The sequence below is a fragment of the Cydia fagiglandana genome, chromosome 10, assembly GCF_963556715.1.
Source record: "Cydia fagiglandana chromosome 10, ilCydFagi1.1, whole genome shotgun sequence".
NCBI lineage: Eukaryota > Metazoa > Arthropoda > Insecta > Lepidoptera > Tortricidae > Cydia > Cydia fagiglandana.
The window spans coordinates 8,372,377-8,389,572 of NC_085941.1; the positions used below are offsets into that span (position 1 = coordinate 8,372,377).

A 17,196-nucleotide genomic window follows, 5' to 3' on the forward strand; every position below is an offset into this window, starting at 1 on the left:
GCGACATCCTACCAACTACGAGTTAGCTGCAGCGAATTGCTCACCAATAATTACTAACGGCTACATTCCCTTAGTATTGAACCTAGAACCTACGCCGCGACTTTGCTAAGCAATTTATTGTTGCGGAAGTGACGAAGCCTAATACCTGGCGATCAAATTAACGCTGACGTTTGTGGACCTATGTCAGAACTATCACTTGGCGGAAAAAGATACGTCGTTGTATTCAAAGATGATTTCACAAAGTTCAGAATAGTATAATTCCTAAAACAAAAATCCGAAGTAGCCAGTTTTCTTTTCTTGCTGCTCTTTCACCCAAATGTCTTGCTGAAATTAAAACGGCTGGTCATGTTGTTAAAGAGTTACACATGGTGGAAAAGAATTCAAGAATGTCGAAAATAGAGAGGCCCTCAGCAACAATTGCCTTAAAGCTTGACTAGTCGTCAGAGGATCCAGTCAAGAGCACGGGATCGATTATCATGAAACTTTTAGCCCTGTTATTCGCTGGGACACGATTCGGACTATCCAAATGTATACTTATACAGCTAAGATACGCGAGCAGCCGCGATACTATAATACTCGAACCGTACGCGCCCCGGGGGGGTTGGTTAACGACACCTTCTCGTAACTCATGAGGCCCTGGTACTTCCTCCTTGCTAAATTCAATTTTTGGACAGTTTTTTCTCGATTTTGCCCACCGTAGCCTATGGAGACTAACAAGCAACGCTAAGCGGTTTGCGTAGTCTAAGGATGTTCTCAAAGTACTCAGTGTTCAATTATTATAAATCGGGAGACAAACCACGATTTTTTTCTTTGCCCTTCATTTTCATGGTCTTTCTGTGATTATAATGAAATTGACGAGTAGGTTACTAATATTGTTTTTGATCCTATACCTCGTTTTTTTTAGCATTAGAAAAAAGGTAAACAATCTTGATGTGTCTTTTAATTGAAAAACACATTTTAAAAATAAGTTACGGCAAATATGTTACAATTATGAATTTAATACGATCATTTATATTCTTCTGCTTTCATAAGTAATAGTTATTGATTTTTAAAAAGCGTTTTTCAATTAAAAGACATGCCAAGATCGCTTATCTTCTTGCAAGTTCTTTCTAATGCTAAAAAAAACGGACTATAGATGTATTTTATGCGCTCATATTTATTTATTTTTTATATTCCAGTAATCCCGACCGGGACAGCGAGCAAGGAGAAAAGCGTGGAGGAGACCGATGTAGTCTCCCAGGCCATCGGCAACTACGGCCGCTGGCAGCTGATGATGACGTTCCTGCTCTCGCTGTTCTCATTCCCCTGCACATTCCACATATACCTGCCGACGTTCACGGTAATTACCTACTTCTGTCACGACTAAGAGTGGCGGCCCCGCCACCCTTAGTCGTCCTACCCCGTCGCCCCCGTACCGCGCAGGCGAGGACTCATTTAAGCGGTTCGGTCTATAAAATGTAATTCGTAAATAAACTGTTTATTCAAATAGCAGATTTTTTCCGTGCCTAAATATTATGAGTGTTAAAGTTTAATTAGGGTATTCAAGCATAATTATGGAAAATTCTAGGGTTTTTTATTAAACTAATTGATCATGAAGATTTCTCACGTGTCGCTTATTGTTCAAGATTCTTTTGAGTGGCTACAAATTAACATTTGTATACTTATTGAAATATTGTAATAATAACAACACTCAATGTATGCCCTAAAACACGTGCGTTATACTTATTCACAAGTTTTCATAATAGAAGCTTTGTTTTGAAATGCTTTAGTGTTTTTTTGCACGAAGTAACGTTTATGAAAGATGAATGTATATAATAAATTAATAATATATATTTTTTATACCTACTTATGATTTGTTTTAAGTTTATTGTTATTATTTTTTACCGACATGATAAACAACAAGACGCATATTTTGACGACGTTTGAATATAATATCCACAATAATTACAAGCCCTATATACCAAGCCTTAAGCTCTTGCTGTTTATTTTTTCTGTTGTATTTTTCTTATTTACTCGTAATGCATGTTAATTATGAGCCATTATAAGATGGAATAATGTTTTGAAAGGATGTGTCCCGCCGAGTTTTTTTGCCGGTCCCATATTGGGCCTAAAGTATTTGTGTAATGAATCCTGTAACGTAGAGTTAGAGTAAAAAAAGTCTGCAGAGATTTTGATTGCCCACGCAGTGCAAGTGTAATTTTAAACGACAAACTTGTATGCAATTGGCACGTATAAATAACACTTGCAATGCGTGTGCTATCATAATCGCTGCAGACTTTTCTTGGTCTAACTCTAATGATATTCTGACTGATCACTTTACGGTAACGACTCGTAATAGCATGTGCATAGGGGACATCCTAGTAATTTCACATTTTGTATTATTTTTCAGGCAAGAGAAACGAAATACTGGTGTCGGATGCCTGACAACTTTACAGGACTACCGATAAAAAACTGGATCAACTACAGTCAGCCCAATAATAACTATTGCCAAGTTCGAGACATTCCTGCGGACGTCACTGTACAAAGCATACTGAATGGCACTGCACCATTGCTGGATACATTTCAAAAATGCCAGGAATGGGACTTCGATCGGTCGGAGGTGGGAGACACCATCATATCGGAGTGGAACTTGGTTTGCGACAGAGCTGGATTGACTAGTTTGGCTGAAGTTGTGTTTTTAGTCGGTGTGGGTATTGGAGGAGTGGTGGGCGGGTGGATTTCTGACAGGTATGTTATATTAGATTGGCTTTTTTATTTATTTATTGGCTTATTGTTGTTAAATTAATGGGTTGATTACTGTTTAACTGCTTATTGTAATATTCGTTTCAAGTTCGTAAACAATTCTCATGGATTTTTTAGTAATGTTGTTGTACATACACACATGCTCATGTCATTTAATCTATTTATAGGCATGTGAACCGTATTTTAATAACATAACTTCCGTGAGATATAATAAGAACGGGTCACTCACGTTTTTAAGTCGAAAAACGCTCGACATGTTTCACTCCATTCCGTTCATGATTCATGTGTGCCGAGGAGTGTGAGTGACCCGCCGTTCTTAATAAGTATATTTAATATGAACCGTATTACCTAGGGTTTACAAGGCAACAAAGAAACTGAAAGTGCATTGCTAGCAGTACCCATTTACATTACATATTAGGCATACTAACCCCTATATTTCAGTTTAGAAATAATTTTTGTGCAAATAACTATTTGTAATATAAAGTTGGTCAAGCAGATCTTGTCAGTAGAAAAAGGTGGCAAATTTTAAAAATGTTAACGCGAAGGGGTATCGTCTCATAGAATTTTTTTCTACTCACAAGATTTGCTTGATCGTCTATGTGTAATATATATATATATATATATGTACGAGTATATATCTTATGTCATACTTTTGGACGTTTAACTAAATAACAGTTTGACTTTAAAAATTGCATTTCAATATTTATCATTTTAAATTTACTCGTACATATATGTGACGTCCCACGGGTAAAGGTACCTTATGGTGGTTGGCGCTTACGCTATTATTAACACCGCTCCAATATTGTTGCGGCGCTATGCGACGTAAGCGCCAGCCGCCATAAGGTACCTTTTTCCATGGAACGTCACATATATATATATGTACGAGTAAATTTAAAATGATAAATATTGAAATGCAATTTTTAAAGTCAAACTGTTATTTAGTTAAACGTCCAAAAGTTGAAGCTGAAATTGTTTGGATAAACACAGAAATTAGAGTAACTCCTTTTAAGTTGATAGCCTATGTAACATACTCGTATTTCCAGAGGGCCTACCGCTAACCACGTTCGACGTGTTGCCTCTCTGTCGCATTTGTAAATTCGTACGTAAGTGTGACAGGGAGGCAACACGTCGACCGTGGTTCGCGGTAAGCCCTCAGAGTAGAGGAAAATACGTTAGCTACGTTAGCCGTTTATTTAGGTAAAGACCACCATAAAAGGTATCCAAACAACAAATAACTTGAGATTTTGGTACACATTTTACTGTTCAAAACATTTCAATAAAGATGTTTCCTGTACCTATTTAAAATAAAAGTTATTTCACACCATGCACTAAATAAAAAAACACCAGATAATTAGGTACCTACCTATTAGAAAAGTATAGATAGCAGTTATTTTTCGATACAATTTCTATAGGTACAATAAATCGGAGAGAAGTAAATAAATCAGGTGACTTGACCGTGACGGCACTTGTGCAGTTTTCTTATAAATTCCGTAATGGCAAATCGTTTCGACAGTTCTAATAAAAAAGAAACAGGCCGCGTAGCCAAGATGCCAATCGCTTACGCTCCGTAGCGATCGAAACGCAACTGTCACTGTCGCGCTAATACGGAAGAGTGATAGAGAGACATAATGGTTTTCGTTGTCGAAGCGATAGCGATTGTAACCTTGGCTAGGCCGGCTGACTTGACTAAGGTTAGAGAAAGAAAAGTCTGCAGCGAATTTGATAGCCCACACAGTACAGGTGTCATTTTAAACGTCAACCTTCTATGAAATTATGACGTATAAATAACACTTGCACTGCGTGGGCTATCAAAATTGCTACAGACGTTTCTTGGTCTAGGATTAGTAGGAAAGTACCCTATACGTTTTCCTATTCCAGATTCGGGCGCAAGCGTATCCTGATGGGCATGATGGTGGCGCAAAGCATTCTCGCTATCCTGTCCCTCCTTGTCCGCTCGTACCTCCAATACGTGATAGTCCGACTCATCATGGGCCTGGTGTCCGTGTCAGTCGTGTACGCCGCCTTCGTGCTCTCAGTGGAGCTGGTTGGCGGGAAGTGGGTGACCATCGCGGGCGTCTGTAACTTCTTCCCTCTGCCGTTGGCGTATATTATCGTGACGCTGCTCTCCTACATACTGCCGAACTGGAGGACCTTGCAGCTCTCATTATCTCTGCCGGGGTGCTTGTTGATGATTTTGTGGTAAGTGGACTAATTTATTTACTGGTTACGTGGCTTAGTCCGACTCATCATGGGCCTGGTGTCCGTGTCAGTCGTGTACGCCGCCTTTGTTCTCTCAGTGAAGCTGGTCGGCGGGAAATGGGTGACCATCGCGGGCGTCTGATGTAACTTCTTCCCTCTGCCGTTGGCGTATATTATCGTGACGCTGCTCTCCTACATACTGCCGAACTGGAGGGCCTTGCAGCTCTCGTTATCTCTGCCAGGATGCTTGTTAATGATTTTGTGGTAAGTGGATTAATTTATTTACTTATTGGTTACGTGGCTTACTTATAAGTCCGACTCGTCATGGCCCGGGTATCCGTGTCAGTCGTGTACGCCGCCTTCGTGCTCTCAGTGGAGCTGGTCGGCGGGAAATAGGTGACCATCGCGGGCGTCTGTAACTTCTTCCCTCTGCTTTTGGCGTATATTATCGTGACGCTGCTCTCCTACTTACTGCCGAACTGGAGGACCTTGCAGCACTCGTTATCTCTGCTGCGGTGCTTGTTGATGATTTTGTGGTAAGTGGACTAATTTATTTACTGGTTACGTGGCTGTGATGAATATTAGGTACCGCAAAATTGAATACCTACTTTATGATTTTTATGAATGAATTCTTAATTCATAATGGAGCACATGCAATTAGTTTCAATCATCAATATTTCAGGAGGCAGTTCTCAATTCGTTTTTATGGGGCCGTTCAGGTTTGTGTGACTATTAAAATGTCTATGATTTTGCTTTATAATAAATGTATGTTAGTCTATATTTGTAACATGGGGCCTTCTTGTCTGAATCACAAATTAATTAAAATAAATATCTAGATACGTTTTGTGCCATTAAACTATGTCAAGTTTATTTATGTAGCTATTGTCGTTATTTATGTATTATTTACTTACCATAACCGTTATGCATGGAAATGTAGACTAAGTTAATTAACTTGTTTGAATATTACAGGTTTGTCTTACCAGAATCACCAAGATGGTTATTGAGCATGGGCCGCACTCAGGAAGCCAAAGCAATTCTTCAGAAAGCAGCAAAATTCAATAAAAAAGAATTACCAGCTGATCTAGACAAATTATTGATTATACACAGAGCAGAGAACCCCGAGGAAGAGCCAAGTGTGCTTATGCTGTTTCAAGGGTACCTACTAAAAAGAACGATATGCCTGTTCCTATCGTGGTTCTCAATGACCATTGCCTATTACGGTCTGCTGCTGAATATTGGCAACTTCCAGTTGGGTGATCTACATATGACGTCTATTATACTGGCTGTCGTAGAAATCCCTGCTATAGCTATGAGCATACCTATTCTGTTGAAGGCAGGACGACGAGCTCCTATATTCATTACCATGCTCGTGTGTGGCCTCGCGTGTGTAGCTAGCGAGTTGTGCTTGATGTCCTCGGATGAGAAATGGGTCGTCATACTTTGCCTCATGCTAGGGAAGTTTGCGATTGGCGCGACCAACATGATGATGCCGATATTCACCGCCGAGTTGTATCCTACTGTGATAAGAAACTTGGGGGTGGGAGTTAGCCAGATTGCTGCGGGTGTAGCGCTGATCTGCATTCCATATTTATGGAAACTGGTAAGCCTAGTAATTAATAACATGTATTAAAAGTTACGTCTTATTTACACGTCGAGGTATTTTGTGTTTAAAAACAATAATGAGGTACCTATTACTGACCTGCTGGTATGAGTGTAATCTAATCTTATATACCTACATTTACGTGTAGATTGTACGTTGATTGTTGGATTGCTAAACCCTGAATATGATCTCCTCGTTCTCTAAATGTATTTATATTCATTTATACATACCACTTAGGGAATTTTAATGACCTTTCACCCTACTGCAATAGCGCTCAATAAACTAACCTAATTACAGTGGTTGCAAAGTAAAGCGCATGCAAATAAATATACATTTACTTACTGTCTAATTGTATGCTGGACAATTAGACTTTATGTAAATGCTTAGTTTATTATTTTAGGTTAATGGGTTGGTTGGGTAAATGTAGAATTTAACGTTTTGTGTGTACAATATTGTCATTTCTTCGTTTCGTTCAAATTACTTCACTGTCAGTGATATTGTCATTGTTTTAAATTATAACATAATATATTATGTGAAGCATAATTATACTATTACTTTTACGTTCCCGCAAGTACGGATGCGAATCTATTGAAGTTTGTCTTTCTGTTTGTCTGTTCGTCCGTGGGTTCGTAATTTTGTATCACTGGTTTTAAAAGACCTTACACAAAAACAACTGCTTTATACATTTAACATTTTAGTTTACATTTCAGTGTGTCACAACTATCACATGTACCTGCCGATAGAATAAAAACAAAAGTAAGAGGTAGATACGGATAGTTATTACAAAACTGAGCAAGTGAGGTTTTGCTAATTGATGAATGTCACACAGTGTAGGTATAGGTAATAAAATAACCCCTAGTAGCGGAAGCAGTTATAAAGTTGACCCAAAAATTTTTTATTAAGCTATGAGCTTCATCACATATGTTCCTTGAGTAATTCTAAGCATTTCAAGCCTGGGAGCCAATAAGAAATGTGTGTCTACTCGGATTTGTAATGGACTCAAACTTTCAACCCCTTTTTAACCCTGTTAGGGGATGAATTTTACAAAACGCTGAAATTACTTTTCCTGTCTTTTAATAATATCCCCAAATACAAAGATTCAAGTCCCGCGTTCGAAAATTTTTTTGATATCCATACAAACTTACAACTCCTTTTTCACCACCTTAGGGGATGAATTTTCAAAAACGCTGAAATTAGTTTTCTTGTATTTTAATAATATATCGTTTTACGAAGTTTCAAATTCCTAGCTTAAAATAAAACTTGAACCCCATACAAACTTTCATCCCCTTTTTAACCCCCTTAGGGGTTGAATTTCTCAAAATCGCTTCTTATCTCTTGTACACTTTATAAATGTAATCTAGTGTGCAAATTTCAACTTTCTATCTTTTGTAGTTTCGGCTCCGCGTAGCAAAAATCTCCAACCAAATTTTTCACCTTTTTACGTTTTTCTTGTAAAATTACTATGAAATTGAAAAAACAAATATCAGCAATGAATTCTACGTCTTTGGTTTATACGAAAATGATACCAAACTTGCCCTAGTACCCACCAGGATCAGAGTAGATTTTTTTTAAAGATGACGGATGGCGGCCGTCTTTGTACCCCACCCTCCCCCCCACTTCAGGCTAGAAATGCTTAGAATTACTCAAATATCAGATGTGATGAAGCTCATAGCTTAATAAAAAATTTTTGGGTCATGTATGGCAGCGTTACATAACTGACTCCAGTATAGAAATTAAAAAAAGAGCAAAGTATTTTTTAAATGTAATAGTTTTTTTTATATGTATGTCCATTTGATTGAGTCGCCACACAGACAGGTCAATCGTTTTGGTAAATTTCTATGTATAAGGTGCCGAATTATGCGTCTTGATACTCTTGATCTTGATGTAAAAGCGCCATAGAATAACAGAACTAGTATGAAATTAGTTGTTTAGTATTTTTGTACTATGTTATTTTCCTAACCCGTTATTAATATATTTAATGTCTCTGTCAACTTCCGTGAGACACAGACATTAATTATATTAATAACGGGTCACTCACGTATTTTAAGTCGAAAAACCCGAGTCATCGGGCGCGGCGGGCTGCGGCCTGCAGTCTGCGTCACCGTCAACGCAAGCTCCTGATGACACTCCTCGGTACGGAGTGAAACATGTCGAGCGTTTTTCGACTTAAAATTTTCCCGTTACCCGTTCTTAAAATATTTAATATATTATTTTGTAATGTAATTTCAGAAAGCGCTGAATGTGCACCTGCCGATGGTGACGATCGCAGCGCTGAGTGCATTCGGTGGTGGCATAGTGCTGCTGCTCCCGGACACCTCCAGCACAGAAGAAAAGCGACCCAAGGACAAAAAGTAATCAACTAATCATATTCAACGAGCTAAGGTTCTTGGAATTTACCTACTAAGGGTGACTGCTATGTAATGAACTCAAAACAAAAACGGCCGTTTTAACTTTGAACGCATAGATTGACGAATCCAGCAACAAAAAAAACTAGTTTGATGTATTCAAAAGGTACTTAAATGCAAAATACAGTACGTAGCGGCCCCCTTTTTCAAATATCTTTTGTTAAATTTTAATAATCACGATTATTTAGCAGTGGCGCTAGTGTGCACGTTGATGGGCTCATAAATAGTCCTCCTTTTCCGTCTGAGCTCTGTGTTAGTTTCCCAAAAGAAGCCAAGAAGTGAAGTCATATAAATTTAAATAAACAAAATAAATATAAATTTTTTTACAAATTAACATCTTCGCGCCATCTACACTGTAAGTCACGAAGTGTGAAACTATTTGTATATTCTATTGTTCACAGACCGTCGTTCGACAACGCTGCGCCGCGCAACGGCACTTTCACAGTCACAGACGATAGAGGGCACTAGTTACCTGCACCAGTGACTACTTACATAAAACAGTTATGAATACTCTTATAAGTAATGCAAAAATCTGAAAAGTAAGCAAACTAGTGTTAAATGTGTTTTGTTTTAAAAATATAACTTTTGACAGTGAAGACAAAACTAAAATGAATAGTGAGAGTTAAATCGAATTTAGTACAAGGTAAGAAAAGCAAGTATTTGATGTTTCAAATAATGTGAACGAAAATATTGCAAAATGTATCAAATAATAAGTATTCTTTAATGTATTTAGATACTATAAGTGTCAATAAGGTTAAATTAGTTTAGTACCATAACTTTATATCATTGCCGATAGAGTTAACAAAGCAATATATGATAAAACATAATATTAACTAATTTGTTACCACAGATGGCGCTAATAGCTAGATTTTGATTGTTAGGTACTTATTTGTGTCATACTTGTGTTGGTACTCTGATTAAGTGTGTGCGCAGGTTATACAACGTGTATCTACCCTCTGGACCTGGACATAGATGAATGGGACGTGTCGATTGGGGCACCTACTTATTTCTAACCTATGTACAAAGTCTCATTCCAAACGCCACAATATTAACGGAGAAATTATTTACGATTGAACGCACACGATTAGACACGTTGTATAACCTAGTTTTCAAGCTTTGTTATGAAGTGATCACAAAATTTGACACCTAAGATAAAATCTCTTACCAAAATATTATCCTGCTAATTTAAACCATCATCTTATTGATGTGACAGGGCAATGATGATGATGATAAATTGCCCAGTACTAACGTGATGATTGCTTATATATAATGTAAATAGTCATAGTAGTTGCATATAAAAGGTCATTTGTAAATTCCTGTCAAAGTGACAACAGTAAATAATAGACGTTAAACAAAATGTTCGTGTTTTAAGGGGCCCACTGATTAACAGTCCACCGGACGGTATCGGCCTGTCAGTTGTTCGGAACTGTCAAAATTCCTAACTGACAGGCCGATACCGTCCGGCGGACTGTTAATCAGTGGGCCCGTTTTGGAGTGATTAATTTGTGATTTTGATTAAAATGTAGGTACTTGTGTTAACGACTTTCAGTCAATAAATGAAATGTTTTTTTCTCTATTCGGTATTACATACTATCCATTGGGTGTTTATGATAAAATGTTACGGGAATAAAAAGACTCGTACCTATTGATAGTTACCTCCTTATATATTTATATTAATTGGGATTTTAAGTTTGAGTCAAACCGATCAGAATGGCGGCAGTCACACATAAATATAAAGTTAATTTATCGTGTCCGTCCACCTGATAGGGTCATTGCGCTAGCTTCCATCCAGCTCTAGTTTTCGCCCCCTTGACGAAATTTGAATTTAAACCTACCTTGCCGCACAAATTTGGACGTAGGTATTGCAATCCTTAATGTGTAAACAATAGATCTATCTACGTAACAATAAAATTTCGCAAGTTGCGATTTAAAATGAAATAATTGTTCGCTACTCCGTCAAGTGGACGAAAACTATGGCCTGCTTAGCCAACATGACAATCGTAGTCATCTCTCTCCCTCACTCTTCCATATTAGTGCAATAGAGACTGTTGTATTTCGTTCGCTACGGAGCGTAAACGACGCTACGCACCCTGGACGGAAAGTAGCGCAAAGACCCTATTTAGCCTTTTTGTTTTAAAATGTACCTACCTACAACAAACCAGTTGTATATTGATATTCCAAATTGCGTGTTTATTTCTGTGATGAAACTGATTAAGAATAAGTAAATTACTTTAAGACATTATTAGCTAAGATTTTTGTGAGTATTGAATTAGGTATTGTTTGTCAATTTAATGACAATATAAATAATTCGTATTAATGCTACAACGCCGATTAGACGAATCGATGTACCTGTTTATATTTGTTACCCTGTAGTTAATTATATTTATTCTGCTAGAATTGTAATTTAAATAAGTAGTTTAAGAACCTCATAAATTAAATTGCAAAATATAAGTAAAAATCTTAGGTAGTGGCTTGTATATAGGATGACATTATTTTATTGGAGTTAAGATAGTAAATACAAACATACAGCTTTGATGTCTCTGATTGCCTACAATACAATGTAAGTGTTAGTTGTATAATATTATCATATAATTTTATATATATGAGATTATGACAGAATATAGCAAAAGGGCAATACTCCTTTTTCGGGGAATGTAGAAATCGCATATCATGTAACATTAAAATACCTACCTATGCCATTAGCCAGTTACCGGACGATATAGATTAAGATTGAATCACATCTCGTGAAATACTGTCAGCAGCAGATGTCTCTAAATGGGTCAGATGGCAAAACTATACAACTTTGTAGTGGTAAGAGCGTGTGTATAATTTTGACCCCCTCACCGCTACTTATTCCGCTGCTGACTGGTTACTGTAACTATACTTATCAAACTTATGAATTTTCATAGCCCCTCTAGCATGTTAGTGGGTAACGCCGATAATCAATGTATGAATTACCCATATAATCACCAGTAAATAGATAGGTAGTAGCAGAGATATATAACCGTATAAGATAAATAAAGTCTAAGAAAAAAACGTGCCTCGGGCGGCCAAAAAAAAGTCATTCTCGAATAGATGGCACCATTACCTTTGGCCTATTCTCGGCTAGATGGCGTTAACGACACCGTTTGGTATTTAACAATTTTAACACATATCAGTGAAATAACATGGGTCAGTATGGAACAATAAAAATTAAGAATAATTTATCCGTAAACATATTTTGATTAATTTATACATTTTCAATTTTATTTTAAGTTTTAATCGTGTGTCGATAGATGGCAGTAAAAGTACCGTGACTACGAAATTGACAATGACAGGACCCCTCTATACTATCTATTCTTTTTGGTAGTAGGTACATTATATGTAATGATATGTAATAAGATATATACAAACAAAGACCGTATACTTACAAATTTGTGGATCTTGGACAATGGATTCATGTTAAATATATTAAGAACGGGTCACTCACGATTTTAAGAGACTTAAAATACGTGAGTGACCCGTTCTAAATATATTTAATGGAGTCATGTTTATCTTTTCTTAATTATGTGCTATTTAGCTATCTACGCACTGGTGACTATATTACTGTCATTTCCTGAATATTTCAAGGCATATAGTAGATAGTCCGCTTATTTATTTGATTATAGTTGACAAATTATAATCTGCACCGAAATTGCATGAGAAATCGGTGCAAATTATAATTCGTTCAAATTACAACTCCATACCTATATTCTTGTTTGTTTCCGAGATGTGACCGTTTGCGATTGCTATTTTAAACTACGCGTGATGTGATGTCAAACGTAAGGCTAATCCAACTTTGTTTTTATTTAACACTGGGTAAGGAAACTGGCGTATATTAACTAGCAGGCTATGTCAAGTCAACCCTCTCATGCTGGAGAGGCAGGCTCATGTACTTATAAAACAAACTGCGCCTCTGTCTGCCAGGCTTATTTATTTTATGACTAAACCGAAGAGCGACTCCTATTAGGCTAGTGAGCGCTGTCTAGTATTGTTATTTTGTAAAATGTCAATTTTTAATAAAGCTTATGATTTTATAATTACTTGTTTTGATATTGGAAGCACCATGAAAATAAATAGAGGGTATTTAAGTAGGAGAAATACAGCCTTCTATTGTTGTTAAATTATGGAGTCCATCTATTAGTGACATAATCTTTCAATATTAGAACTTCCTCTAATGAAGATGAGTAGGTAACTTTCCACTATTTTTATTGTACAATATGGTATGGTACCAACTACCTGTAAATTAGGCAATATAATGTGTGCCAAGTATTTTTTTCTGTCATACGAAGATTTTCAAATTTATTGCAGACCGTATTTATGCTCCCACAAAATCTCCTGTCCCTGTTCTCCTCCATGTTGATTTCATATTAACCACCAAATGGACATCAAATCATATAAATCCACGCGTAGGCATACAATAATTTAGTACTCATACTCCGTCCGGGTCGATATAGTTACGCACAGTCGTGTAAGTGTAGGTACCTATCAACATTTCCACTATTGAAATGTATGTAGCATGTAGGTATCATGTCAATGTTTATTTGATCTTGGCACAGTTATTTAGTTCACGACGACCGCAACAGCCGCGGTTATATTCAAGGTATGCAATGTAATGCTGCAGTGCAGCTCTATTTATGTTAGGCACTCATTCGAAAACCAGGTTGATTCACATAAGCAAGTTAGTAATATGCTTTAAATAAAGAATCGAAGAAAACAGTGCCGCTTTTGGTATTTTTTTAACCGACTTCCATTTCATAGAAGGAGGAGGTTCTGTATTCGGTTGTGGCTATTTTTTTTTTTTTTCTATGTACGTTCACCGATTACTCCGACATCCGTAGTCCGATTTGAGAAATTCTTTTTTTGTTTGAAAGGAGCTACCTCCGAGTTGGTCCCATTTTAATTTGGTTCTGTTCTGATGATGGGATCCATGAGGAATTGAGGGAACTCCTCAATTTTTAAAGGCACATGTATGGTGATTTGGGTGTTTTCTTAAGCAACTCGAGCATTTTCTCCCAAAAACCACCACTTTGATGAAGTAGACCTGATGATGATGATTGTTTTGATGATAATGATGATGATTTTTTAAATGTAGTATGTTCAGCGATTACTCCGGCACCTGTGATCCGATTTGAGTAATTCTTTTTTTGTTTGAAAGGAGTTGCCTCCAAGGTATTTCCGTATTATTTTTGGTTCTGTTCTGATGATGGAATCCATGAGGAATTGAGGGAACTCCTCAGTTTTTAAAGGCACGTGTAAAGTGATTTCGGTGTTTTCTAAAGTAACTCGAGCATTTGCTTCCGAACACCGCCAATTTGATGTAGTGCAAGTGTAGCCTTACCACGAGTTTGACATTGACATATTCGCTAAGTTAGTGACGCTAACGTCTTCGTAACTTACTTTTTATGCATCTCGCTCGCACTAATATGCCACTACGAGCGAGATGCAAAGAAAGTAAGTTACACACACGCGAATAAATCAATGTCAAACTCTTGGTAAGCTGGTAAGGCTACTGATCGGGGGTTAGGGTTAGGAGTTAAGAGGTCGAGGATTAAGGGGTCGGGTAATGGTGGTTAAGGGGCTGCTGGTTCAGGGCCGAGGGGTACATGGATCAGGGGTTGATACGCTGTGAGGTAGAGTGATCGGGAGGGTTGAGGGTTGGGTCAGTGTCGGGGCGGAGGATGGATTTAGTGTAGTGACAGGAATTATAATTTCCCAGACGGACTCGAGAAAATTCCTGATTACATATTTATTAAAGTAGATACACGAATTTTAATCATGATGTTGTTTTTCATTTATGCGTCGCGCTCTTAACAATGTGTTAAAACTAAAAATGGAAAAATAAAAACTTTTTACAAAAAAAAGAAAACCGACTTCAAAAAGGATGAAATAAAATATTATCCTTTTTAAGTCTATGCGTTACCAACTGATATGTTTGAAGTCGGTGCCAAGCCAAGTAGTACCAATACCCGTCAAAAATAATCAGCTTTATGACTATAAATCCCATTAGAACTGTACTAATAACTATTATAAATGTGTAAGTAATTATGTCTGCCTCTTTGTCGCCTTTTCATGGCTAAACAACTGAACCGCTTTAGGTGAAATTTGCCAAGAAAGTAAATTCCTTGAATTGTGTTATATTTTGAAATGTAGTCCTCTGAATAAGGGACGGGAAATAACTTCAGTCCCAATCCCACGCTTGCGTGCCGACAAACATGGTACATACTGTGCCAGGAAGATTTGATCGTGTGTTTTGAGGTATGTTCTTAGGTACATTCGACGTCAAAGATATGTTTACACTTTTGCACCTTACTCCTTTGTAATAAGACGAAAAGTGTAAACATATTTTTAACGTCGACTGTACCTACAGAAAGTACGTTCATTGTCGTCGTGTAAGGCAATCCAACATACATCCTTATCGAATCGCACCAAAATCATGGTATGCTTTAAAAGTTGGCTTGGCACCGACTTCAAACATCAGTTGGTAACGCATAGACTTAAAAAGGATAATATTTTATTTCATCCTTTTTGAAGTCGGTTTTCTTTTTTTTGTAAAAAGTTTTTATAACCGACTTCCATTTCATAGAAGGAGGAGGTTCTGTATTCGATTGTGGCTATTATTATTATTTTTTCTATGTACGTTCACCGATTACTCCGACATCCGTGGTCCGATTTGAGTAATTCTTTTTTTGTTTGAAAGGAGCTACCTCCGAGTTGGTCCCATTTTAATTTGGTTCTGTTCTTATGATGGAATCCATGAGGAATTGAGGGAACTCCTCAATTTTTAAAGGCACATGCATGGTGATTTGGGTGTTTTCTTAAGCAACTCGAGCATTTTCTCCCGAAAACCACCACTTTGATGAAGTAGACCTGATGATGATGATTGTTTTGATGATAATGATGATGATTTTTTGAAATGTAGTTTGTTCAGCGATTACTCCGGCACCTGTGATCCGATTTGAGTAATTCTTTTTTTGTTTGGAAGGAGTTACCTCCAAAGTGTTTCCGTATTATTTTTGGTTCTGGTCTGATGATGGAATCCATGAGGAATTGAGGGAACTCCTCAGTTTTTAAAGGCACGTGTAAAGTGATTTCGGTGTTTTCTAAAGTAACTCGAGCAGTTGCTTCCGAAAACCGCCAATTTGATGTAGTGCAAGTGTAGCCCTACCACGAGTTTGACATTGACATATTCGGTAAGTTAGCGACGCTAACGTCTTCGTAACTTACTTTTTATGCATCTCGCTCGCACTAATATGCCAGTACGAGCGAGATGCAAAGAAAGTAAGTTACACACACGCTAGCGAATAAATCGATGTCAAACTCTTGGTAAGCTGGTAAGGCTACTGATCGGGGGTTAGGGTTACGAGTTAAGGGGTCGGGGTTTCGAAAATCCTTGAACAAACAACAGGAAAATTGTAAATTTCTTCTAAATAAATTTACATAAGTACCAACATAATAAAATATTTTCATCAAAATGTACATACTTTCCTATGTAGGTACCTAAACTGTCACAAAATTAAACATGTGACATTCAAATGAGGAGTGCGGGACATTGACTCGTCTAGGGCGGTGCATTCCCTTGGTCGCCATTACAAAATGTCGGTAACGGTGACGGCTGCGCCGGCGGCGTCATGAGACGTGACGCGCATGCGTACTATTGCGTACGCACCACGCAGGCGTTGATTCCGACGATCGTTCTTGAATGAGCTAGTGAAAGAGGCGTTTGGAATTCTAGGGAATTAATCGATGTTGGATATCACATACTTATTCATATCATACCACTAGAAATATGACTCGGAGACAGTATGACTTAGCAAAAGACTTTTAAATTTAGGTATATTCGGGTAATACTGCATACTTCAGAATTTCGGGTTATTCCAAAAATTGCCCATAATGCCATCCTATTCAAGTCCTTTTTCGGAATTACTCGAATACACCATTAAAAATATTTTTAAAGACCAATTGGTCTAACTAATATCTACGAGTACCTATACACAAATAAAATTGTGTTTGGTTGCTATCGATGTATGTAAAATAAAAGTCGTATTTAAAGTTCTGCTTCAAAAAAATGCACATCTTTGAACTTACTACTACTTTTGTACTTTAAGTTTTAGAAACTTGAATTTAAATCAGAATAGGTACTTCTGTTCATTTAAGCGCAATCAAAATCATTGCACGCACTAACAATAAATCATGCATCGTATATAGCACTTATATACGGGTTCAAATTCA

At 37.3% G+C, this 17,196-nt stretch overlaps 1 protein-coding gene across 2 annotated transcripts in view; it reads left to right on the forward strand.

Annotated features, from left to right (window-relative positions):
- The window catches only part of LOC134668086 (organic cation transporter protein-like), a 69,743-nt gene extending 59,425 nt beyond the window's left edge, over positions 1–10,318 (forward strand). For both annotated transcript variants that reach the window (XM_063525565.1, XM_063525567.1), the window contains exons 2-7: positions 1,179–1,339; positions 2,390–2,727; positions 4,621–4,941; positions 5,911–6,541; positions 8,771–8,892; positions 9,348–10,318. In XM_063525565.1, the coding sequence (XP_063381635.1) occupies positions 1,179–1,339; positions 2,390–2,727; positions 4,621–4,941; positions 5,911–6,541; positions 8,771–8,892; positions 9,348–9,414 (1,640 nt within the window). In that variant the 3' untranslated portion in view covers positions 9,415–10,318. The remainder of the gene's footprint in view (positions 1–1,178; positions 1,340–2,389; positions 2,728–4,620; positions 4,942–5,910; positions 6,542–8,770; positions 8,893–9,347) is intronic.
- Positions 10,319–17,196: the final 6,878 nt, after the last annotated feature.